This window comes from Chiloscyllium punctatum, chromosome 1 (assembly GCF_047496795.1).
Source record: "Chiloscyllium punctatum isolate Juve2018m chromosome 1, sChiPun1.3, whole genome shotgun sequence".
NCBI lineage: Eukaryota > Metazoa > Chordata > Chondrichthyes > Orectolobiformes > Hemiscylliidae > Chiloscyllium > Chiloscyllium punctatum.
The window spans coordinates 145,481,702-145,506,823 of NC_092739.1; the positions used below are offsets into that span (position 1 = coordinate 145,481,702).

At 44.4% G+C, this 25,122-nt stretch overlaps 1 protein-coding gene across 3 annotated transcripts in view; it reads left to right on the forward strand.

The window, feature by feature from the left end:
- Nucleotides 1-25,122, forward strand: part of LOC140481007 (leucine zipper putative tumor suppressor 3-like) — a 201,181-nt gene that overhangs the window by 160,765 nt on the left and 15,294 nt on the right. For all 3 annotated transcript variants that reach the window (XM_072576624.1, XM_072576626.1, XM_072576618.1), the window contains exon 2: nt 11,384-11,872. In XM_072576624.1, the coding sequence (XP_072432725.1) occupies nt 11,423-11,872 (450 nt within the window). In that variant the 5' untranslated portion in view covers nt 11,384-11,422. The remainder of the gene's footprint in view (nt 1-11,383; nt 11,873-25,122) is intronic.

The following is a 25,122-nucleotide window of genomic DNA, read 5'->3' on the forward strand; positions in this document are numbered from 1 at the left end:
GGCTGGAAAATGGGAAGCTTTCAGAAATGAGATAACCAAGAATCCAAAGAAATCATATTCCTGTTAGGATGAAAGGAAAGGCTGGTAGGTACAGGGAATGCTGGATGACTAAAGAAATTGAGCGTTTGGTTAAGAAAAAGAAGGAAGCATATGTCAGGTATAGACAGGATAGATCGAGTGAATCCTTAGAAGAGTATAAAGAAAGTAGGAATATATTTAAGAGGGAAATCAGGAGGGCAAAACGGGGACATAAGATAGCGTTGGCAAATAGAATTAAGGAGAATCCAAAGGGTTTTTACAAATATATTAAGGACAAAAGGGTAACTAGGGAGAGAATAGGGCCCCTCAAAGATCAGCAACGCAGCCTTTGTGTGGAGCCACAGAAAATGGGGGAGATACTAAATGAATATTTTGCATCCGTATTTACTGTGGAAAAGGATATGGAAAATATAGACTGTAGGGAAATAGATGGTGACATCTTGAAAAATGTCCAGTTTACAGAGGAGGAAGTGCTGGATATCTTGAAATGGTTAAAGGTGGATACATCCCCAGGACCTGATCAGGTGTACCCGAGAACTCTGTGGGAAGCTAGAGAAGTGATTGCTGGGCCTCTCACTGAGACATTTGTATCATCGATAGTCACAGGTGAGATGCCGGAAGACTGGAGGTTGGCAAACATGGTGCCACTGTTTAAGAAGGGCGGTAAAGACAAACCAGGGAACTATAGACCAGTGAGCCTGACCTCGGTGATGGGCAAGTTGTTGGAGGGAATCCTGAGGGACTGGGCCCTCTACTTTTTGTTATTTACATAAATGATTTGGATGCGAGCATAAGAGGTACAGTTAGTAAGTTTAGTAAGTAAGAACAAAGAGACCTTGGAGTGCAGGTTCATAGCTCCTTGAAAGTGGAGTCGCAGGTAGATAGGATAGTGAAGGAGGCGTTTGGTATGCTTTCCTTTATTGGTAAGAGTATTGAGTACAGGAGTTGGGAGGTCATGTTGCGACTGTGCAGGATATTGGTTAGGCCACTGTTGGAATATTGCGTGTAATTCTGGTCTCCTTCCTATTGGAAAGATGTTGTGAAACTTGAAAGGGTTCAGAAAAGATTTACAACGATGTTGCCGGGGTTGGAGGATCTGAGCTACAGGGAGAGGCTGAACAGGCTGGGGCTGTTTTCCCTGGAGTGTCGGAGGCTGAGGGGTGACCTTTATAGAGGTTTACAAAATTATGAGGGGCATGGATAGAGTAAATAGACAAAATCTTTTCCCTGGAGTCAGGGAGTCCAGAACTAGAGGGCATAGGTTTAGGGTGAGAGGGGAAAGATATAAAAGAGACCTAAGGGGCAACCTTTCCACACAGAGGGTGGTACGTGTATGGAATGAGCTGCCAGAGGAAGTGGTGGAGGCTGTACAATTGCAACATTGGGTTGGGATATCTGGTTGGCATGGGCAGGTTGGACCGAAGGGTCTGTTTCCATGCTGTACATCTCTATGACTCTAACATAGAAAGAATGTTTTGTGTTTAGATGGTGCTCATCATCAACACTAGATGTCCCACAGCACATTTGCAATGTAGTGACAGCTCAAAAGACAAAGGATATTCATTAAGCTCTTTAAGCATTCACACACTAGTTAATTCCAAGATCATTTATACCTACCATTGTATTGATACCTCCTTCCCCTATCCCAAACCTACACAGTTTTTGATTATAATGAATAAAAACAAAAAAAAAAGTAAAAGTCAATATTCCAAGTCCATTGGGTCTTATTCAGAACTGTTGGCACAGTCTTGTTGGACTTGGAACATTAATTGTTTTTCTCTCTCTGCAAATTCTGCCAGACCTGCTGGGTTTCTCCAGGATTCTTCCTGTTTTACTTCAAATCTCCAATGTCCCCAGTACTTAGCTTTTGTTTCACCCTGTTGATTGTGACTGGGATATCATTGATTCCTTTGCTGTCATCGTGGGTCATGTCACTTTGACCAAATAAAATGGCTGGCATACAAAGATAACCGGGCCTTGTAAGTCCCTGACCTCAGATGCCACTTGTCAGCTTGGAAAAAAAAGTAGGCAATCGTGTAACCAGCTTCGACATGCCTGAGGACCCTTTTCCTCCTCATTCGATGTTACTTTCATGTCGGTGAGGAGGTACTAGGCCTTCCTGTTTCACGGATCATGATTTTGCCTGTGGAAAGAGCCGCAAGCATACATTTAGGAATTTGGAATTTCGCTGCACTGTATGTTCTTGTCCAGTGGGTTTCTGCTTTAAACAGCAGGAGGAACAGACTAACGTAAGAAAGCATGGAATGAGAATCAACCATTTGATCCATCAGAATCCATTCTTTCCCCTGACTCCTACAATCTAACCTGTCACTGACTTCAACCCTGAGTATTTCATCTCTGAAGAAAAGGCTGTCCAACTCTCTCCCTGTTCCAATTATATCTAGTCTGACATTAATCATTCGTGACTAGTTGCTTTTCTTGGCATGACATTGAATCTAGCAACTGAGGAATCATGTTCTACAAAGCACTCCGTCATCTCAAGTTCCTTAAATGCTTACAAGTCATTGGTGTATCCCCTGACCATATGTTCGGTGACTGAGCTCTGTTTTGTTTTAAGAGGTGTTAATCAGCCAAGTATTAGCTGCTTCATTGGGAGTGCATTCCACATCCTTGTTCTTCAGAGGCAAGAACACTTCCTCAAGTCTGATACTTCTCCAGAATCTGTGGATGCAACTACAGATATGTAGTTATAGCTAAAAGGCCTGAGGAAAGTGGACGTCTGTATTGGAGCAGAAAGAGAGAGATTCCATAATGGTATTCTATGTTATGAACAGTCCTGTGATGATAAATGGACTGTTTTCACCATTTAACAGGGGCGTTAGGAGTCAGTTTTGTTTCCAGAGGAATGAAAAGAAAACTCAGAAGTTAATTTTTCACAAAATAGGTTATTGCACTCCAGGAGAAATGATCGAAATTTAATAGGATTCACTTCCAATTATTGGTGAATGGAGAATCTGAGGTTGGTAAGAGTTGTAATGAAATGGCTCAAGGAGATGATAAACTAAGATGTGGCTAAGATCAAGTTCAGGTTGGGAAAGAGGAAATACAAAAAAAATCACAGATTGTGAAATTTATATTACATTAGAAGAATTGTATTAATAATGAATTCTGCTCTTGTGAAGGGAGGGTCATCAATCCTGTTCTGCTTATTTTGTCCTTTTTTCCCACCTTTACTGGCTATGGTCCAGCTGCCAAGTGTCGATCTCTGGAATTCTCTCCCTAAACATAGCTGCATATCAACTGCTAACCCCTCTGTAAGACGCGAGTTAGAACCTCCCACTTTGACTATGCTTTTGGTCACCTGACCTAGTATCTCTCTACCAGGTTGAATTTCCTAAATCTTATCTTTACTGCTGGATCCATTCAACCAGCCAATGTGGCTCAGTAATTACCAATCAGTAATTACATTCACATGAGGTACTGGCAACAGAGGTGCTGTACAAATGCAAATTGTTGTTGGCGATGTGGTTGTGAGAGTGATGAGTTCATCAGACTGAACTCTGAACATTCGGGACACTGACCAGAGATTTTCTCTGATCTATGGGAAGTGAGAGGGGGAATTGCAGAGGCCCCAGTAGATATACTTTGGGGCTCTATTGGATGTGGAAGTGTGCCAAAGAAATGGATCACCACTAATGGACATCTATATTTAAGGAGGGAGAGTGTTACTGCTGGTAATTGAGGGCTAGTTAGTTTAATATCTTTGGTAGTAAATTAGTTGGATACAAAGCAATTGGGGTTGGTCACTGACCCCAATACCAGGGTGAGTAGACAAAGTTAAAAATCACACAGAGATTCAGCATCAGCTATACCCCTTACCGACCCATCCTTTGAAGATGCCGGTGTTGGACTGGGGTGGACAAAGTTAAAAATCACACAACACCAGGTTATAGTCCCACAGGCTTATTTGGAAGCACTAGCTTTCGAAGCGCTGCTCTTTCTTCAGGTAGCTAGTGCTTCCAAATAAACCTGTTGGACTATAACCTGGTGTTGTGTGATTTTTAACTTTGTCCACACCAGTCCAACACCGGTTTCTCCAAAGGATGGGTCGGTAAGGGCTATAGCTGATGTTGAATCTCTGGCCTGGTTTAGATATGGGCAATGAATAGGCCTAACCAGACACTCTCTGATGAATTGGCATTGAATTTCAGACAGGAGTGTAGCTAACAGTGGCCTTTTGGTGATCAGGAATGGGGAAGGAACTGAGACAGGCCAGCAGGAGGGGAGATGGTTCGGTGAAGAAGGTGATGGTTTGCAGATCAAGCTGAAGCCAACAAAAATCTTTCAGCTCCAAAACCAAGGTTCTCTTTTTAAAAAAGACAGTACCTTTTTCTGATGCCCACCTCCAGTTTGGCCTCTTTAAAATGGCAGTGGTTTCTCAAAAGCATTTGATTTCCTGCTGTAACTCCAATATATAACCTGGAATACTGCAATCTGGAACACTTTACTTCAGGATGTCACTGAGAGAGTCTGTAACATCTGTTAAAATGGAATGAGGTATGGATTTGAAAACAAAGACAGGATGTGGAAAAATGTGCAAGGTAGAGTTCAGGCAAAATTCGCCAGACTGCTGCCTTCTGTATTCACAGTACCACCAAAATATTATAGCATAGGATGAGATCATTCAGACCATCACGTCTGTACTGATATCCAACGAGGGCAGCACGGTGGCTCAGCAGTTAGCATTGCTGCCTCACAGCGCCAGGGACCCGAGTTTGATTCCAGCTGTGGGCGGCTGTCTGTGTGAAGTTTGCGCATTCTCCCTGTGTCTGTATGGGTTTCCTTCAGGTGCTCTGGTTTCCTCCCATGGTCCAAAAATGTGCAGGTTAGGGTGGATTGGCCATGCCAAATTGCCCGCAGTGTCTGGGATTTTGTAAATTAAGTGGATTAACCATGGAGAATGCAGGATTATAAGGTAGGGTCTGGATGGGATGCTCTTTGGAGGCTCAGTATGGGCTCTATGTGCCAATTGACCTCTCCCTGCAGTGCAGGGATTCTATGAATGGGCAATATGTCTTAGTGCATGCTTCTGCCTTTTTTCCTTGTCCCCTTCCAATCACTCTTATACTGTGACTCTGTTTACAGACCAAATGAAGGAGATTATAATTAGAACCTGGAGTAGTATCGTTCAAGAAGTGTGATCAGAGATTTGAGTTTACTGCTTTAACTTTCCGGATCATTGCAAGGAGCTTTATTATGCAGTGTGATAGGTACAGGGTTTGGAGTGGGGCTTGCAAACTGATTTGTTTAAAATCAAACAGCACTGTCAGGTTGGGGAAGCTAGAAGCAGCACTTGTTATTTGTACAGAGAGAGCATATTCAGCAGGGAGATGGAGGGGAAAATATGAGTGATGCAATTGCTTTGGAAGCAGATGCTTTGTAAAATCCCACAGGAAATTTTAAGAAAGAGAACCTTGATGTTTTATTTCAAATAGAAACATTACACACAGATAAAATACACAGTGGAAAAGTTTCCGTCAATCTGTTGACTGTCTTCGTGTTTGTTGATGTATCTTTTGATTGTCATGTAAGTACATGACAGCACGATGTGCTCCAACACCACTAGTTTGTTATTCTGAAGCACTCTACTTGGTGATTGGCGTGTTCCAAATGTTGCTTTCTGTATTGCAATTGGTGTCCTACAACCTCTCAGTTCTCTGTGTACAGACAGTTCACCAGCCCCTGCTCTGAATCTTTTACTCTTTAAAGTGTCAGCTGGGGCTCAGCTGATGTACTCTCCCTTCTGAGTCACGAGGTTGTCGGTTCAAGTCCAGCTCCAGAGGAAGAGGTGAATAGGAAGAAAATCAAAGTTAGATATTCATCAAAAGACTCATCAAAATTCATGAGCTCCCAGAATCAGTTCTGTGCTTTTTATTTTCAACTTATAAGTAACCACAACTTGAAGATAGGAGAACAAAATGAGGAAATAATTGGAGCATGCTTTAAAAAAAAACGTAAGTCAACCATGATTGAAAACATCGCAATGAAAATGTCACTATTGTAATTGGTGAGGGATGTACCTGAGTTCAGAGTTCACCCTTTCTTGAAAGTGGCATAGAATCAGCTGCTGAGTTACTCGGTTACTGTCTAAATACCACATGTCCACTTTTGTTAGATTCAATCTCTAAGCTAGATGAGCAGCAGCCTGTATATATACAGATATTCTGGCTTTACAGAAACGTAATCAGGCTAAAGCTGAGAGTGGATTAAAGGCAGAGACTTTTGGACAAGTGATTAAAATCTTGGATGAAAATGTAATTTTTAAAGAGTCCATTAATATGAAGCAATCAAGCATGGTGAAGCAGCCCCCAGGCCTTGAGAGGGAACTGCGAATCCAGCCCTTGATACCAATGGAGCCCAGGTTTTCGTGGCTTTACTAAGAGCAGTAAACACTGGGTCTGGGGCTTAGCCCTCTTGACCAAACCCAACATGTTACCGCACTCTGGTGGGCCCCTAGCAACAAAGTAGTGCCTGGTTAATCAGTACTTAGATGTAAAACATGTTCTATTTATATCAATGGCTTGGAGGAACAGATAGAATGTATGGCTGAAGATATGGAGGTAAGAAATTGTGAAGAGGACAGAAGGAATCTGCAATGTGCTTTTAGATAGGTTAAACAAATAGGCAGCTGGGGTATAGTGTGCGAAAACGCAAACTTTTGTCCACTTTGGCAGGAAGAATAGAATAGCAGCATATTATTTAAGAGGAGAGAGGATGCAGAGGGATCTAAGCGTCCTGTTATGTGAATTACCCCAGGTTGCAACAAATGTTCAACAAGTTAAATGGTCTGTTGTTGGTACTTAGCCCATATAAAAGTGTTGGAATGTAAATGTAGAGATGTTTAACTGTAGTGCACCATGACTTGTCACCAATGGATAAAGTACAGACCTAATGCATATGCAAACTGGGGTCAAGCAAGGCCGTGTCACTGCACCGATGCTGTTCATTATCTTCCTCATTGCAACAATGCACTTCTCCATCCCCATGAAGCTCATTGCTGAAGGGCGACTGCTCCACAGGACACACGGGAAACTATTCAGCCTGTATCTCTTCCAGTTCAGAATCAGGACCACCCCATCAAACTGCTGCACACAGGTACACTTGTTTGTGCACACACTCGGAGGCCAAGATCCAAACCATTATCTGTGCATTCATAGCGATTAAGCCTTAGGCTGAATGCTGGAAGACAAATATCCACCACCAATAATGAAAATAGAAAATGCTGGAGAAACTCAGCATGTCTGGCAGCATCTGTGGACAGAGAAACAGAGTTAATTCCACTTCTTCAGAAAACCACTACTTTTAATATTACATTAAATTTGCAATCTTGTTGATTAGATTCCCTACAGAGTGAAAACAGGCCATTTGGCCCCACCAGTCCACTCCGACCCTCCGAAGAGTGACACACCCAGACCCATTCCCCTCTGACTAATGCATCTGACATTATCGGCAATTTAGCATGGCCAATCCGCCTGACCTGCACATCTTTGGACTGTGGAAGGAAACTGGAGCACCCAGAGGAAACCCACACAGACAGGGGGAGAATGTGTAATCTCCACACTGACAGTTGCCCAGGGCTGGAATTGAACGTGGTCCCTGGTGCTGTGAGGCAGCAGTGCTAATCACTGAGCCACCATGCCAATCACTGAGCCACCATGCCAGCAATCTGACCCCACCACACAGCACAGCTCCCTTGACGATTGCACAGCAAGCCTCTGGATAACATGAATCTATTGCCATACATTGGAAGACTTCTCTTGATGAGGGGAACACATTGAACGGAAGCTGATGGTTCACAGACCAGTAATCAGCTCTCCCATGTGCGTCAGTAACATGGACAATGCATAGCAGATATCTCCAGTCCCTTACAATGCCTGTGGAGAATTCTCCAAATCCAGCGTTAGAATAGGTGCTCCATTATCAGTGCCCTCTGTTATCAGGCCAACGTGCCCAGTTACAAAGCACAGCTTCGGGGCAAGAAGCAGCCCTCGGCAGGCTACATCATTCACATACCTGACACCAGATTCTGAGCATTGTCATGGAACATGGGCACCAGGAGGACAGAGGTAGCACTTTACAGGACGTCCTCAAAGCTTCCCTGAGAAAATACAGCATTAGGAACGACTTGTGGGATCTCTTGTCCAAGACCACCCAGACTGGAGAAGAGCATCCACGCTGGTGAATTTTGAACTTCTCTGACAAGCCCAGATGGAGGCCAAGCACAGACACTGCAAAAACCTGAGCATCTCACCCACCCACTTCAACAACAAGCACCAACTGCCCAACTTTGGCAGGGTGTGCTGTGCCAGTATTGAACCATTCACCTCCTCAGCACCCACAACTCCACATTGGAGGAAAGTCATCCTCAATCAATAAGGATTACCTCCCAAGAAGATGACCATCTATTTCTGACACCACACCTGGAGTACTTTGTACTGTTTTCATCGCCTTCTTTAAGGAAATAGTAGCAACTCCAAGAATGCTCACTTGCCAGGGACTTTTGTGATGTTTCCCTTGGGAGGAAAGGTTGGATAGGCTGGGCCTGTATCTATTGGAGTTTAGAAGAATGTGACACAATTTTACTCAAACATACAAGAACCTGAGGGGACTTGACAGAGTAGACACAGAAAGGATGTTTCCACTTGTGAGAGAAACTATGGGCTAGGGGTTTAAAAATAAGTGGCCTCCCATTTCTGACAGAGATTAGGTTCATTTTTCTTTTCTGCAGTTGGTCAGCATTCGGAACTCCCTCCCCAAGGGACAGTGCAGGCAGACTCATCGAATATCTTTAGGGCATTGATTACTTGAGAAGCCAGGGAGTTGAGGGGTATTGAAAGTAGGTAGGGGAGTGAAGGTGAAGTCATAAACAACTTCCCCATCACCTCATTAAACAGTGGAGTAGCATTGAGGATCTAATGGCCTGTTATGGCTCCTAATTTGTTTGTTGATATAAAAGTTAAACTTTTGCCTTTCTCCTGTCTGATGTTGTGCATTCCATTTCCATGAGTAGGCCATTCAGCCCCTTGTGCCTGTTCCATCATTTTAGACACCTTTTACACCCCACCTTTAATTGAGAGGAGATGACAGTGTGATGGTTGTGTCACCGGGTTAGTAATCCAGCAATGATTCTCACATCATTCTGGTTTTACACTTGGTTGGAGAAGTTGCGTCTGAATTGCAGAGTAGAATTATTGGTGACTGCAGGAGAGGTTGAATGGTTTGAGAGATTAGAAGAGTGAGATACGGCCTTGTTGTACAGGGTTTGTTACAGGGCATGACAGGATGGAATTGGGAGGGTTTTTTCCCTTTGAGGGAGAATCTGGGACCAGAGGGTCACACATTTAGACAGAGATCAGGAGGAGTATCTTCTCTCAGACGGCAGTGAATCTGTGGAATTCCTTACCACAAAGGGACATCATGGTTAGGTCATTAAGTTATTCAAGGCTGAGGCAGATGGATTTTAATTCAGTCAAGGAATCGAGGGTTATGGGGAAAAGGCAGGAAAATGGAGTTGAGGATTGTTGGATCGTCCATGATCTCATTGAATAGCAGAGCAGACTCGGTGGGCTGAACGGCCCACTTCTGATCCTGTATTTTGTGGTCTGATGATTTATTGCTCTGGGGAGAACGGTTTATGTCTCACAATAGTAACTCTTGGAAGTTAAATTCAATGAATAAAATCTGGAATTGATAGCTCGATGATGGTATTCATGCCAACAATTGTTTTAAAAACTCCATCTGATTCACTAGTGCCCTTTAACGGAAGGCAGGCTGCCATTCTTACCCAGACTGACATACACGTGACTCCAGACCCACAGCAATGTGGTGGACTCTGAAGTCCCCTCTGAAATGGCCTTAGCAAATCACCCAATACAATCTGGAAAAGGGATGAGAAAATGATAGGTGAGTAGGTTACACTATTCATGTGGAGTGCTGAGGTTGGAGTTATACAGTGGGTGTGTAGGGGAGTCACCGCAAGTAGGTTTCTGTGCTCATTTGCAAAACTTCAGGATCCTTGCTGACCATAGAACAAAGGTCTCCAGTGTTCAACTCTCCAACCACCACCGCGCCCCCCCCCCCCCCACTATCCCATTTTGATCATCATAAAGTGGATGTAGTATTGGCATCAGCCACCATTTCGCTGGTAATGTTACGGAATGGAGGAAGAGCTGGCTGGCAATACCTCTGTCCTCCCTGTATGTTTGAAAATGTGGCATTTGAAAATTTCCTCTCATACTTTTAACCACTGAATCCAGTCATGACAAACCAGGAAACTGCCTCAGAGCTAAAGGCATTCCAGCTTTTGTTAATCAGAATAGAATCATAGAATCCCCACAGTGTGGAAGCATGCTATTTGGCCTATCGGGTCCACACTGACTCTGCAAAGAGCATTCCTCCCAGACCAACCCATCCCTGCAACCTTGCATATTCCATAGCTAATCCACCTAGCCTTCACAGCCCAGGACGCTATGGGCCATTTAGCAAGGCCAATCCACCTAGCCTGCACAGCCCAGGCCACTATGGGCCATTTAGCATGGCCAATCCACCCTAACCTACACATCTTTAGACTGTGGAGAGAAACTGGAGCAACCAGAGGAAACCCATGCAGACGCAGGGAGAACATGCAAACTCCACACAGTTGCCCATTGCCATTATACTCGCTCAGAAGTCTCACGACACCAGGTTATAGTCCAACAAGATTCACCTGATGAAGGAGCAGTGCTCTGAGAGCTTGTGATTTCAGATAAATCTGGTGTTGTCTGACCTTTGACCTTGTCCACTCAGTCCAACACCGGCACTTTCAAATCATAACATTCACTGCCATTAAGAGAGAAAAAAATCATTTTAGGTGTCTGTAGCTGTGACCTAAATTGTTTGTTTAAAACTCTGTTTTAAATCATTCACCAACAATTCAGCTTTCCTGTTCCTATCCCAGGGTAAGGGTCAGCAGAGCCAGTACAGGTATGATGGGCCAAGTGGCCTCCTGCACTGTAATGAGGACAGGCCTGTTTGAAGAGGCAGTCTGATTGATGCAGCCCACAGTATTCATGCCATTCAAGGCCTGGAGATGTGCATTGTGCCGTGGCTGCAATTGGAGGTCACAGCACAGCGAATGTTAGACCACATGTTGTACAGGAGTGAGTCACTGTCAGGGAGAATCAGACCAGGGCTGTCCACCCAGTGAGGAGAGGGGTTACGGGCGTGTGTCTGATCTGACCTGAGATTTGCAGTCACCGCACCCCTTCCGTTCCCCAAGACTTTGTTGAACTGTCAACCGTTCTGTGTGGCTGTGGGCACTTACTGGTTTCTCTTCACCTTTCAGTGTCACTGACCGATGTCACTCCACTTCTGCTGAGGCAACATGGCAAAGCTGCAAATGCTTTCGGCGACCAGTGAGGCCGGTTACCACGGCTACGAGGTGTACCCTGCGTTCTCCCCCCGATCCGCTGACCCAGGCTACACCCAGGCCGGGATGGGAAGTGTTGGCAGTGGCGTGGCAAGCGAGCAGGAGTTTGCGATGAAATGCGTGAACGGCAATAATCGAGCAGGGCACAACCACATCGCTGGGCGGCAGCACGAGGGACTGAGGAATGGCTACATTTCCCGGGAATTCTCCAAACGCTTCTCGGCCGACGACCAGGGCTACAAGCCCGAGAAGGTGTCTAATTCCTTGTACATTAACGGGGAGCATCGCATAGGCGACCGGACGAAAACAGACGTGACCAATAACAACGAGAGGAACCTGCCCCCGCAGTACAAGGAGCCGAGCAATCCACCAAAGATACTGCCCGTATCCGGCAAACTGGAACAGGTAACAACAACGCAGGGTGGGACCTGACTAACACGAGCAAGACCAGCCTAATGCAACGCTTCTGACAAAAAGAGGCTAGACTCCATCAGAACAGACTCTCTCCCACACCCTCCACTACCCTCCCCCCCTCAAAATGAGCCATCAGTCCACTTGAGGACTTCTTTGTTTAGCATACTTTTCCAAACCCGAAGCGGGAACGCCGTGGCTGCGCTCACTCAAAATTCCCTTTAATGTGTTTAATTATTTCTTGTTGAGGGCAACTGTGTAATGATTTTGAATCCTTAACGATTTCTGAAGACATTGTATCAACCACAGAGTGTGAACTTCAGATATCTCTGAACCGATGGGTTCCTGCAGCATTCCATTGACTTTCGTGATTATTTTAATGCATTGAGCCTGTTCTTGTCAGTCTTGTTGAACTCAATTTCATAATCGGGATTCTAAATGCATATAACTTTCAGGTCTTTATCCCAATACTACGATCACTGTATTGCTAAAGATCAACAACAGTTTGCACTTACTCAGTGTTTTTGAACCTGTCGTAGCTCATCGATGCCAGAATTTGACACGGAGCCGGTTGATACCCAGACTAAGTAGGTTGTTTTATTGGGAAAGGTTGGACAATCTTAAACTGGAGTTTAAGAAAACTGAGGGCTGATTTAATTGACGTGTATAAGATCCTAAACAGTCTTGACAGGATGGATTATAAACAATGTTTCCTCTCATGGGTAACTCCTAAATTAGGGGACAGTGTTGTAAATTTAAAAAAAACATTGAGGACATAGACAAGGAGAATTTATTTTCTCTCTGTCTCTGAAGGCAGTTGTGGCAAGGCAAGTGTCAATGTGAAGGTGGGACCTTGTCTCCACAAGGACTGTGCAGTGGTCTCTCTCACTCACTGATATCAATCTGCTGGCTGCAGATGTAAGGATGAGGTCAAGTACATTTTTCCCTCTTGTTGGTTTCCTCATGACTTGCTGCAGATCCAGTCTAACAGCCATGTCCTTGAGGACGTGGACATAGCAGTTCAAGAAAGCAGCTCAATATGACTTTCTCAAAGACAGTTAGGGATCAGCAAGAAATGTTGGCCCAGCCAGAGAAGGTCACATCCCACGAATGAATTTGACAAAAAAAGCGCTCAACTGATTGGTCAGTCGTGGTTCTGCCGAGCCACATTTGGTGATAGATATTGAAGTCCCCTGCCCAGTGTACATTCTGCACTTTATTAGCCTCAGTGTTTCCTCCTAGTGATGCTCATCATACTGACATCAGCCAGGATAGGGGTGCAGAAAGAATGTGGCGATCAACAGGAAGTTTCCTTACTCATGTGTGGCCTGGTGCTAAGACTTCAATATTGAGGACTCGCAGGGCAACTCTGTCCTGACTGAATACTGCTGTGCTGCCACCTCAGAGCATATCCAGGACTGTTGATGGTGGTGTCTGGGACATTGTCTGAAATGGGAATTTAAAATTTCTGTTCAACACAGGAAAGAGCTGTTGTTTTGTTTGTGGGATCCTCCTATTATTATGTGCTTGAGGTCAAATATTTATTCAGTAATTTATCTTCGAGAGCATACGTTGTCAAGTGTGCAAAGCTTAAGCAAGTCTGTTTTCGTGCTGTTAAGCCACACATTGAGAGGCAGGTGTAAAGCAAAAAGGAATGAGAACATGTGGCAAGAATCCTTCAGTAGTCACATGGCCAGGGATGGGATCTGTGCTAAGTGACTAAATATGAGATGAACCTGAACCCATCATTCACCTTTTCTTGGATCAGGAGCCATTTTCACTGTGGCTAATTCCTGAATGCCAACGTTAAATTAATATTGGAATGTGGACAACTGAACAACAACTTGCATTTGTATAGCATCTTCAACATGCCAAGGGTTTCTCACAGGTGTGGAATGAGACAAAATTTGACAAACGGCCAAAGAGAGAGAGAGATATCGAGTGAATCCTTAGAAGAGTATAAAGAAAATAGGAGTATACTTAAGAGGGAAATCAGGAGGGCAAAACGGGGACATGAGATAGCATTGGCAATAGAATTAAGGAGAATCCAAAGAGTTTTTATAAATATATTAAGGACAAAAGGGTAACTAGGGAGAGAATGGGGCCCCTCAAAGATCAGCAAGGTGGCCTTTGTGTGGAGCCACAGAAAAATGGAGATACTAAATGAATATTTTGCATCCGTATTTACTGTGGAAAAGGATATGGAAGATATAGACTCTAGGGAAATAGATAGTGACATCTTGCAAAATGTCCAGATTACAGAGGAGGAAGTGCTGGATGTCTTGAAATGGTTAAAAGTGAATAAATCCCCAGGACCTGATCAGGTGTACCCGAGAACTCTATGGGAAGCTAGAGAAGTGATTGCTGGGCCTCTTGCTGAGATATTTGTATCATCGACACAGGTGAGGTGCCGGAAGACTGGAGGTTGGCAAACGTGGTGTCACTGTTTAAGAAGGGTGGTAAAGACAAGCCAGAGAACTATAGACCAGTGAGCCTGACCTCAGTGGTGGGCAAGTTGTTGGAGGGAATCCTGAGGGACAGGATGTACATGTATTTGGAAAGGCAAGGACTGATTTGGGATAGTCAACACGGCTTTGTGCATGGGAAATCATGTCTCACAAACTTGATTGAGTTTTTTGAAGAAGTAATAAAGAAGATTGATGAGGGCAGAGCAGTAGATGTGATCTAAATGGACTTCAGTAAGGCGTTCGACAAGGTTCCCCATGGGATACTGATTAGCAAGGTTAGATCTCATGGAATACAGGGAGAACTAGCCATTTGGATACAGAACTGGCTCAAAGGTAGAAGACAGAGGGTGGTGGTGGAGGGTTGTTTTTCAGACTGGAGGCCTGTGACCATTGGAGTGCCACAAGGATCGGTGCTGAGCCCTCTACTTTTTGTCATTTACATAAATGATTTGGATGTGAGCATAAGAGGTACAGTTAGTAAGTTTGCAGATGGAGAAGCAGATGGAGTTTAATTCAGATAAATGTGAGGTGCTGCATTTTGGGAAAGCAAATCTTAGCAGAACTTACACACTTAATGGTAGGGTCCTAGGGAGTGTTGCTGAACAAAGAGACCTTGGAGTGCAGGTTCATAGCTCCTTGAAAGTGGAGTCGCAGGTAGATAGGATAGTGAAGAAGGCGTTTGGTATGCTTTCCTTTATTGGTCAGAGTATTGAGTACAGGAGATGGGAGATCATGTTGCGGCTGTACAGGTTATTCGTTAGGCCACTGTTGGAATAGTGCGTGCAATTCTGGTCTCCTTCCTATCGGAAAGATGTTGTGAAACTTGAAAGGGTTCAGAAAAGATTTACAACGATGTTGCCCGGGTTGGAGGATCTGAGCTACAGGGAGAGGCTGAACAGGCTGGGGCTGTTTTCACTGGAGCATCAGAGGCCTGAGGTGACCTTATAGAGGTTTACAAAATTATGGAGGGGCATGGATAGAGTAAATAGGCAAAGTCTTTTTCCTGGGGTTGGGAGTCCAGAATTAGAGGACATAGGGTTTAGGGTGAGAGGGGAAAGATATAAAAGAGACCTAAGGGGCAACCTTTTCACACAGAGGGTGGTACGTGTATGGAATGAGCTGCCAGAGGATGTGGTGGAGGCTGGTACAATTGCAACATTTAAGAGGCATTTGGATGGGTATATGAATAGGAAGAGTTTGGAGGGAAATGGGCCGGGTGCTGGCAGATGGGACTAGATTGGGTTGGGATATCTGGTCGGCATGGGCGGGTTGGACCGAAGGGTCTGTTTCGATGCTGTACATCTCTATGACTCTATGACTCGAAGTGGCTAAAAGCAAGGTCAGAGGTAGGTCTATCGAATGGAGCAGAGAGACCACGAGGAGTTTAGGAAGGACCTCCCAGGGCTATGGGGCTATAGGCTGAAGATCCCCCTTGGCATTAGTTGGTAAAGATTGCCAGGGGCACAAGACCAGAATGGGAGGCATTTGGAGCTCTCAAAGAATTTTAAGGCTGGAGGAAATTCAAGGTAAGGAAGAATGTGAACATGAGGGTGCAAATTTTAATGTTGAGATGTACAATGACTGGGAGCCAGTACAGATCAATGTGTATCCAAAAATACAAAATAGGTATCTAATCCTATTCTGGATTAGTTTATTTCTTTGGCTAAATGTTTCTATGCTCCCAATAGTTTGGGTGTCACTGATGTGTTTGTTGTCTGCTCTTATATCCCAAGTGAACTAAATATCCTCCTGACTCCTTTCTCAAAAATGTATTCACCAACACAGCATCAGGTATAACATTTGGAAGTTTGTAGCATATGTTCCTATTTTAGTCAAAACTCAAGCTCATCATCTTAATTCCTGCTGGATGCTGGTCAACATATCATGTCCTCTAGCTGTCTGCCTAAGGTTAAAAATCACACAACACTAGGTTATAGTCCAACAAGTTTAATTGGAAGCACTAGTGTTTGGAGCGCTCCGAAACCTGTTGGACTATAACCTGGTGTTGTGTGATTTTTAACTTTGTACACCCCAGTCCAACACCATCATCTCCAAATCATGTCTGCCTAAGGTTTAAGGTCCTCCGCCTCCACCGTATCTGCTCCCAGGAGGACCAGTTCCACCACAGAACACACCAGGTGGCCTCCTTCTTTAGAGACTGCAATTTCCCTTCCCACGTGGTTAAAGATGCCCTCCAATGCATCTCATCCACATCCCGCACCTCCGCCCTCAGACCCCACCCCTCCAACTGTAACAAGGACAGAACGCCCCTGGTGCTCACCTTCCACCCTACAAACCTTCGCATAAACCAAATCATCCGCCGACATTTCCGCCACCTCCAAAAAGACCCCACCACCAGGGATATATTTCCCTCACCACCCCTTTCCGCCTTCCGCAAAGACCGTTCCCTCCGTGACTACCTGGTCAGGTCCACACCTCCCCCCTACAACCCACCCTCCCTTCCTGGCACTTTCCCCTGCCACCGCAGGAACTGTAAAACCTGCGCCCACACCTCCTCCCTCACCTCTATCCAAGGCCCTAAAGGGGCCTTCCACATCCATCAAAGTTTTACTTGCACATCCACCAATATCATTTATTGTATCCGTTGCTCCCGATGTGGTCTCCTCTACATTGGGGAGACTGGGCGCCTCCTAGCAGAGCGCTTTAGGGAACATCTCCAGAACACCTGCACCAATCAACCACACCGCCCCGTGGCCCAACATTTCAACTCCCCCTCCCACTCTGCCGAGGACATGCAGGTGCTGGGCCTCCTTCACCGCCAATCCCTCACCACCAGAGCCTGAAGGAAGAACGCCTCATCTTCCGCCTCGGAACACTTCAACCCCAGGGCATCAATGTGGACTTCAACAGTTTCCTCTTTTCCCTTTCCCCCACCTCATCCTAGTTCCAGACTTCCAGCTCAGCACTGTCCCCATGACTTGTCCGACCTGCCTATCTTTTTTTCCACCTATCCACTCCACCTTCCTCCCTGACCTATCACCTTCATCCCCTCCCCCACTCACCCATTGTACTCTATGCTACTTTCTCCCCACCCCCACCCTCCTCTAGCTTATCTCTCCACCCTTCAGGCTCACTGCCTTTATTCCTGATGAAGGGCTTTTGCCCGAAACGTCGATTTCGCTGCTCGTTGGATGCTGCCTGAACTGCTGTACTCTTCCAGCACCACTAATCCAGAATCTATGCCTAAGGTTCAAGTTAAGTCACGTGTAGGAATCTTGCTTCTTAAAAGTCGGATTATGACCACTGCTGCTATGAATAGAGACCGGATTTCATAACTCAGAGTTTCATAACTGGGACACACACAGTACTTTTTCGGAAGTGGATTCCATGATTGCAGAGGAACAGTGTTAGTATTTCGGCGGTCCACAGTCCTTTTATGTTTTCCTTTGAAACCCTGAGTGTTGGTGCCTGGAGGGGAAATGAGCTCCATCAATGCTGTAACAAAGGATCCCTTTACAGCTCCATGGCTCTTAAAAACTAGTCCACGTTGAAAGCAAATTGTGTTCATTCAGCTCAAAGATTGAACTGAGGTGTGATTTCCTGTAATCTCACCTGAGTCAAAATACGATCCTTTGCTTGACCCTCACTTCCTCTAATTTGACATTATTTCCAAGCACTTGTCTACGTTGGAAGGTACTGACTGCATTTAGACATCAGAAGTTTTTATTTGAGATTTTATTGAATTCCAATTTCACTTACCATGGTGGTATTTGAGAATGTTAGCTTGGGAATCCAGATTACTAGTTCAGTGATTTTGCCAGAATGCCGATGCCTCTCCTTTTGCTGCTTCTAAGTTGCTTGTTAGACTCTCTGAGAGGGGAGCTGGAGTCATTTAGACATATACAGACCAGGCTGGGTAAGGGTGGCACTATTCCTTTCTGAACGGACGTTAGTGGAACACTTGAGTTTTTAACAATTCCATATTTTCTGCAGAAGGGAAGAATGAAGTCCTTTAATGGGATGTTGATGAAGTAGAATTGGAAACCAGTTAAAGGTTCATCATTACTGTCATATTCCGCTGTTGCACTTCACATACAGAGTTTGGCCACAGATCAGCCATGATCTCATTGAGTCGTGATCCAAGCACGAGGGGCTGAATGGCCTACTTCTGTTTGTGTTCAAGGTTAAAAGATTAATCTCCTGCCCCCTGCTACAAGCAAACCATGGGAAAAATCATAGCTGCATTAAAAATTGTGTTTTTCTTCCTGTTTTTTTCAAACATAAAAGTCATTTTATTGGTTACGTTAATATTGGAGATGGAATAAAAAGGTTGTTTGACCTGTTGGGAGGTCATATGATTCAAGGACCTGGAAAACATATAAGGAAAGTTGGGAGTGATAATGAATCATCGGGTTTTTCCAGCTTCCCATAAGAATGCTGAACAAACTCGTCCAGAAGCCTAATTTAGCTGTTTTATTATTAGACAATGAAAGTACGCAGCCCACATTATGTATGGAATGCAGCAATTGCAATACATCTCACCAGACAAGTTTGACAGCATGTATAGCATAGTCTGGAAGTGGTTATTAATTGCTGATATGCCAGTGCATGCAAATTTGCCAATTGTTCAATATTTGTGGATTGATTTACAGTTTGACGTGGCAGTTGGTCTAACCACTGGAACCGGAGGCTCGTTCCTATGGTAAACATAATGATAGTAATGCCTCTGACTCTCTAGAAACAATGCAGTGGCTTGTAGAAAACGAAGAGTGGCTCCTGTAAGACCTCAATGATGCCATCACTGGAAATAGTCTGAAAAAGCAGAGACAGGAACTAAGACCACAGGTGTCAAATGTCCTTCAGTCTGCCCTGTATAGGGAACAGACTCACTTGTAGGGTGCAACTAAGGAGATCAGATAAAATAATTCCATGCACAAACTGACAACTCTCTGCCTCACTTTCCTCCTTTTATAAACCTTCTTTCTCCAAGCTTCCTGTCATCTGGCATTGTGGAATGCTGTCAGACTTTGTTTGATGACTTTCCTGTGTCTAAGGCTTTTGCTGTGCAAAAGGTGCTATCTAAATGAAATGTTTTTTTGTCGTCATTTGCACACTGGGGCAATTGCCTCTGAATAAGTCTTTATTTGCTCTGTCAAGCGGGTGCGACATCACTGGGTGTGAGGGTGAGCCAGTGATAGGAAAAGCAGGAATAGATTAGCAAAGCAGAGGTGACAGGGGAGTTTATAAACTAACCTCTTTGTGTGGTAAATGATGGATGGGCAGCAGTGCTGGTGGGAACACTCCATCCAATTTTTATACCCCACCCGAACCTTGCTCACATTTGTCATCAATGAACAGTCTCATTGTGCAAGGTGTAAGACAGACATTCCACACAAACCTGTGGGTTTCCCACCCAGCATGTGTGCTGGAAGTTAATCCTATATGTTTCTGGCAGTCTGCAAGCTGCCTACTGTGTGTAGGGAAGTAACTGCAGAGCTGATAAATTCAGCAGTGAAGCCTAACAATAAGTCCATCACTGTTTGAAATGAAGCAGATCTTTGGAAGAATTCCCGGTTTGTGTTAAACGAAACGACTTTAATTCTTGCAAACCAATATACAGTTTAATTAATTAATCAGGTGCCACTGTAATTAACTAACTAGTTTGGATAAGTGATGTTCAGGTAGAGACATCCAATTTTAATTGTAGCCAATGCATCACTCTCAGTGCTTTTCCATAAGGGAATAATGAGGGAATTCCTATCAACAGAGCATTTACATTAAATCTGGTCACCAGAGATCTTCAGAAACTGGCATTCTGATCTATCATGCTAATGGATTATTTGGCAGTGAAGAAATATTTGCATTGTCAAAGCACCAAATGTGATCACATTCCAATGAACCTCTGGTCACTGAAGTACTTGTGTAGTGTCAAAGTGATGAAGGGCTTTTGCCCGAACCTGCTCCTCGGATGCTTCCTGACCTGCTGTGTTTTTCCAGCACCACTCTAATCTAGACTCTGGTTTCCAGCATCTGCAATCCTTGTTTTTACCTACTTGTGTAGTGTAGCCACCGTTGTGATGTCAGCACATGGTAGCCAATTTGTCCACAATAAGCTCATGCAGAGAGCAGTGTAATTTTTAATTTACTCGTGGGATATGGGCATCACTGGCTGGACCAGCATGTTATCACCAGCCACCTTGTGAAGGTGGTGCTGAGCTGCCTTCTCGAACCGCTGCAGTCCACCTGCTGTGAGTTGACCTACAATGCCATTAGGGAGGGAATACCAGGATTTGACCCAGTAACCGTGAAGGAACGGCATTATATTTCCAAGTCAGAATGGTGAGTCATTTGGGGAGGATCTTGAAGGTTCCATGTTATATGCTTGCCTTGTCCTTCTAGGTGGGGGTGGTCATGTGTTTGGAAGGTGCTGTCTGAGGATCTCTGGTGAATTTCTGCAGTGCATCTTGTAGATAGTACACACACTGCTGCTACTGAGCGTCATGGGTGGAGGGAGTGGTTGCTTGTGGATGTGATGCCAATGAAATGGGTTGCTTTGTCCTGGATGATGTCATGTTTCTTAAGCATTGTTGGAGCTGCACTCATCCGGGCAAGTGGGGAATATTCCATCACACTCCTGACTTGAGCATAGCAAGTTCCTGCAGAGCACAATGTACTAATGTTCCAATAATCTGTTTTAGAGATGTCTAATTGAGAACGAGAATGTGACTAAGACACTAGGGAGAACTCCCCCATTCTTCTTAACAGTGGCATGGGATCCTTTACATTTTTATGAGCCTCAATCAAGGAACTATTATTCATATGTTCTACATTCCTATCCCTAATCCCCTTTGAGAACATAGTGGTGAGCTGTCTCCTTAAACCTTGCAGTTTGTACTGAGTGGAAATATTCAGAGGGTTGGCCAAGGAAGGAATCAAATCCAGTGATGGTGAAGGCGTATGCATTCACCTTTCCCACGGTGACTTATTAGGACATTTCAGGGGGTAGTTCAGAGTCTACCACATTCTTACAGGCTTGAAAACACATGGAGACCAAGCCAAGCCAGGACAGGAGAGAAGGTTATCTTCCCTAAGGGATCATAGTGAACCAAAATGACAACAACTGGTGCTTTGATAATGTCTTATGGCACTCCATGGAGTGGTTAGAAATCAAGATTGGACATCAAACTCCAGAAGATGAAAGCCAAAGAGAGGTAGGTTTTAAGCTGCATTCTAAAGGGTGAAAGAGAAGGAAAGGAGAGATTTAAGGAGTGAATTTCAGATCTTGAGTACTCAGAAAGTAAGATACAAACACAAATGGTGGTAAAATTAAAATCAGGGAAGTTCAAGCTGCCAGAATTTGAGGAGTGCAGATAACTTGAAAGATTGTGTGTGACTGGTGGAGGTTACAGATGAAGGGAACAGAGAGAGTGCATGGAGGAACCCGAAAACCAAAGATGAGGATGTTAAAATGAAGGCTTTACTTGGTTGGGAGCCAGTGTAGCTCACTGGGCAGGACTGCTTGGGAGTTAATGTGAGTAAGGGCATGGGCAATAGAGCTTTGGGTTGTCTCCGTGTTTAGAATGGGAGACCAGGCAGGAGAGGGTTGGATGGGTCAAGTCTAGAGGTAACAAACAGATGAACGAGAGTTTCAGCAGCAGACCAAGGGAGGAAACTGGTGTGGCAGAGGAAGAAATAGTCGGGGGCAGTGTTGGTGTGGGAAATGGAGGGTCTAGCTATAAATCATTGGAAAAGCCAGAGTGCAGTAGCAGGAAGAGAAACCACTGCTGGTTTAGATTAATAGCTTAAGATTGGAGCCAGTGATCCCTCACCCTCATCGTGCCATATGCCAGTTCCTGTAATTTCCTCATGTGGTTGTGGGAACACAGTTAGCAGCCTCTCTGAAGGATGTCAAACCTATTGGATTAAGCTTTAAATTGCTGATATTCCCTTCCAAGTGGCCCAATGAAGAGCTGCCAGTGCTGATGGCTCACCCATAAAACGGTCAATTGCTCCCAGACTTGTCCAGAGCCATGGTAAGCTAGGAATAGATAAGAAGACAATTTTTCGACAGAAAATACAGGTGCACTAAGGTTAGATCCTTCGATATGGAAGGTTGGTATTAAATTTCATTGCAATCTGTTCATGAAATACTAAAGCTAATTGATTCTGCGAACTGAATTTGATGGCTGAAATTTCAATTGATTTGAGAATTCCAAGTGCCATGTTAAGTGCCTGTTCAGTCTCAGTCAAAGCAAGAAGCTCATCGACAATTGTAAATTTGATCATCAGGACTGTTTTTTTTAAATCACCAGATATTATCTATCAAATGGATGGAAGTAGCACCATCTCCTGGGAGATTTTGTAACATATTTAGCTGGGACTGGAACTACTGATGGAGGGCATTAATTTCTGAAACAGCAATAAAAACAGACTGGGGCAGAGAGTCATATCTACAAAACAGGACTTCACTCCTTAATCACAAAAATTCAGTGTTAGCCTGGATTAAGTTCTCGAACCTTGAGTAGTAGCCTCTGAGTCAGAGGGCTATAGGCAGGCAAGTGAGTGCTGAGGTGCCATCTTTCAAACATGTTAAACCAGTCAATGTCTCCACCTTACAGAGTCCTAAAACATCCTACGTGGTTAATCTTTATCCCTCAATCAACATCACAAAAATAAACAGATCATCTGGTCACTATTATATTGCTGTTTCTGGGACCTTGTTTTGTGCTTCCAACATTTCAATATGTTCCACGTTGACTGTAAAATAAATGCTGACTTGAAGTTGTGACTGGCCCTATATAAATGTAAGTTGTGTCTTTTTTATGTCACTAGATTTGATTAGATTACTTACAGTGTGGAAACAGGCCCTTCGGCCCAACAAGTCCACACCGCCCCGCCGAAGCGCAACCCACCCATACCCCTACATCTACCCCTTACCTAACACTACGGGCAATTTAGCATGGCTAATTCACCTGACCTGCACATCTTTGGACTGTGGGAGGAAACCGGAGCACCCGGAGGAAACCCACGCAGACACGGGGAGAATGTGCAAACTCCACACAGTCAGTCACCTGAGGCAGGAATTGAACCCGGGTCTCTGGTGTTGTGAGGCAGCAGTGCTAACCACTGTGCCACCGTGCCGCCCACAATCAGTGCCATCCACATCCCCGAGGAGTGACGTAGTATAACACTTTACAAAGTACCTCAATTATATTAAACAAGGAATACAATCAGCAACTAAACAAACAGAAGTTCATCACAGAACTAAAACTTGTTACTGCCCCCAGCTCACTTCAGCATTTTGAAGACCCTCTTGCTCTGTATGAAATCCACATTCACCTGCTTGTACCTGAAAAGAGCTCGCTAACTGGCATAGCCACCATGTCTTCGGCCAAGAGGTAGCTGTAGTTATTTTGGCATTGAAGAGTCCTGGACTGTCAGCACCAGCCCAGCATATTTGTGATGGCAAGTCATACAGCACGAAAACAGACCCTTTGGTCTAACTTGACCAAACATATATCTTATCTGAACTAGTCCCATTTGCCTGCATTTGGCTCATATCCCTCTAAACCTTTCATATCTGTGTACCTGTCCAAATGTCTTTTAAATGTTGTAACTGTACCAGCCTCCACCATTTCATCTGGCAGCTCATGCTACATACGAGCCAATCTCTCGCGAATAAGTTGCCTCTTAGGTCCCTATTAAAACTTTCTCCTCTCACCTTAAAATTAAGCCTTCTAATTTTGAACTCCCCTACCCTACGAAAAGACCTTTGCTATTCACCTTATCTATGCCTCTCATGATTTTATAAACCTCTATATGGTCACCCCTCAAACTCTCATGCCCCAGTCAAAAAAGTCCCAGCCTCTCCTAATAACTCAAACCCTTCAGACTCTGTAACATCCTTCGAAATGGTTTCTGAACCCTCTCCAGTTTAGTAAAACCCATCCTATGGCAGGGCAGCCAGAACTGTCCACTTTACTCCAAAGGTGGCTTCACCAACGTCCTGTACAACTTCAACATGATGTCCTAACTTCTGTACTCAATGGTCTGAGCAATGAAGCCAAACATGCTAAATACCTTCTTTGTGGCAGCTGTAATGCACAGGAGACTTCTTTATGTGTGAAATGGACATTAAGGATGTGAGTAAAACAGCTATTTCAGATGAAGCTTTGATGTAAAGGGCAGTTTCATTCATTCGATCTCACACTACCCGAAGTGACCGTTCAGTCCATTATTCCCCGTACTGGATTAGTGGTGCTGGAAGAGCACAGCAGTTCAGGCAGCATTCAACGAGGAGCTGCTCGTTGGATGCTGCCTGAACTGCTGTGCTCTTCCAGCACCACTAATCCAGTATTTGATTTTCAGCATCTGCAGTCATTGTTTTTAACATCATCCCCGTGTCAACTCATTGAAAACTAGCCCTTTGCTCTTTCCCCACAGCCCTGCAAATCCTCCCATTTTAAACTTTTGAAAGTTTTTGTTGAAACCTGTATAGCCACTCTTTCAGGTAGTACATTCAAGATCATAACTTGCTATGATTTTAAAAAAAAAGGTCCTCATCTCCTGACTGGGTTTTTTGCAAAGAGTTTTTAATCTTTATTTTTAAACATTTGCTCTCAAGCTGTGGTCATTGTTGTCAAGGCCAGTATTTTGTTGTCGGTCCCTCATTGTCTAATGGTCAATTGCTGCCTTCAATTGCTCTAGTCCACAGGGTGGTAGCTACCACTGCAGTGCCCTTACGGGAGGAGTTCTGGCATTTTGACCCAATGACAGTGAAGGAGCAGAGATATATTTCCTAGTCAGGATGCTGAG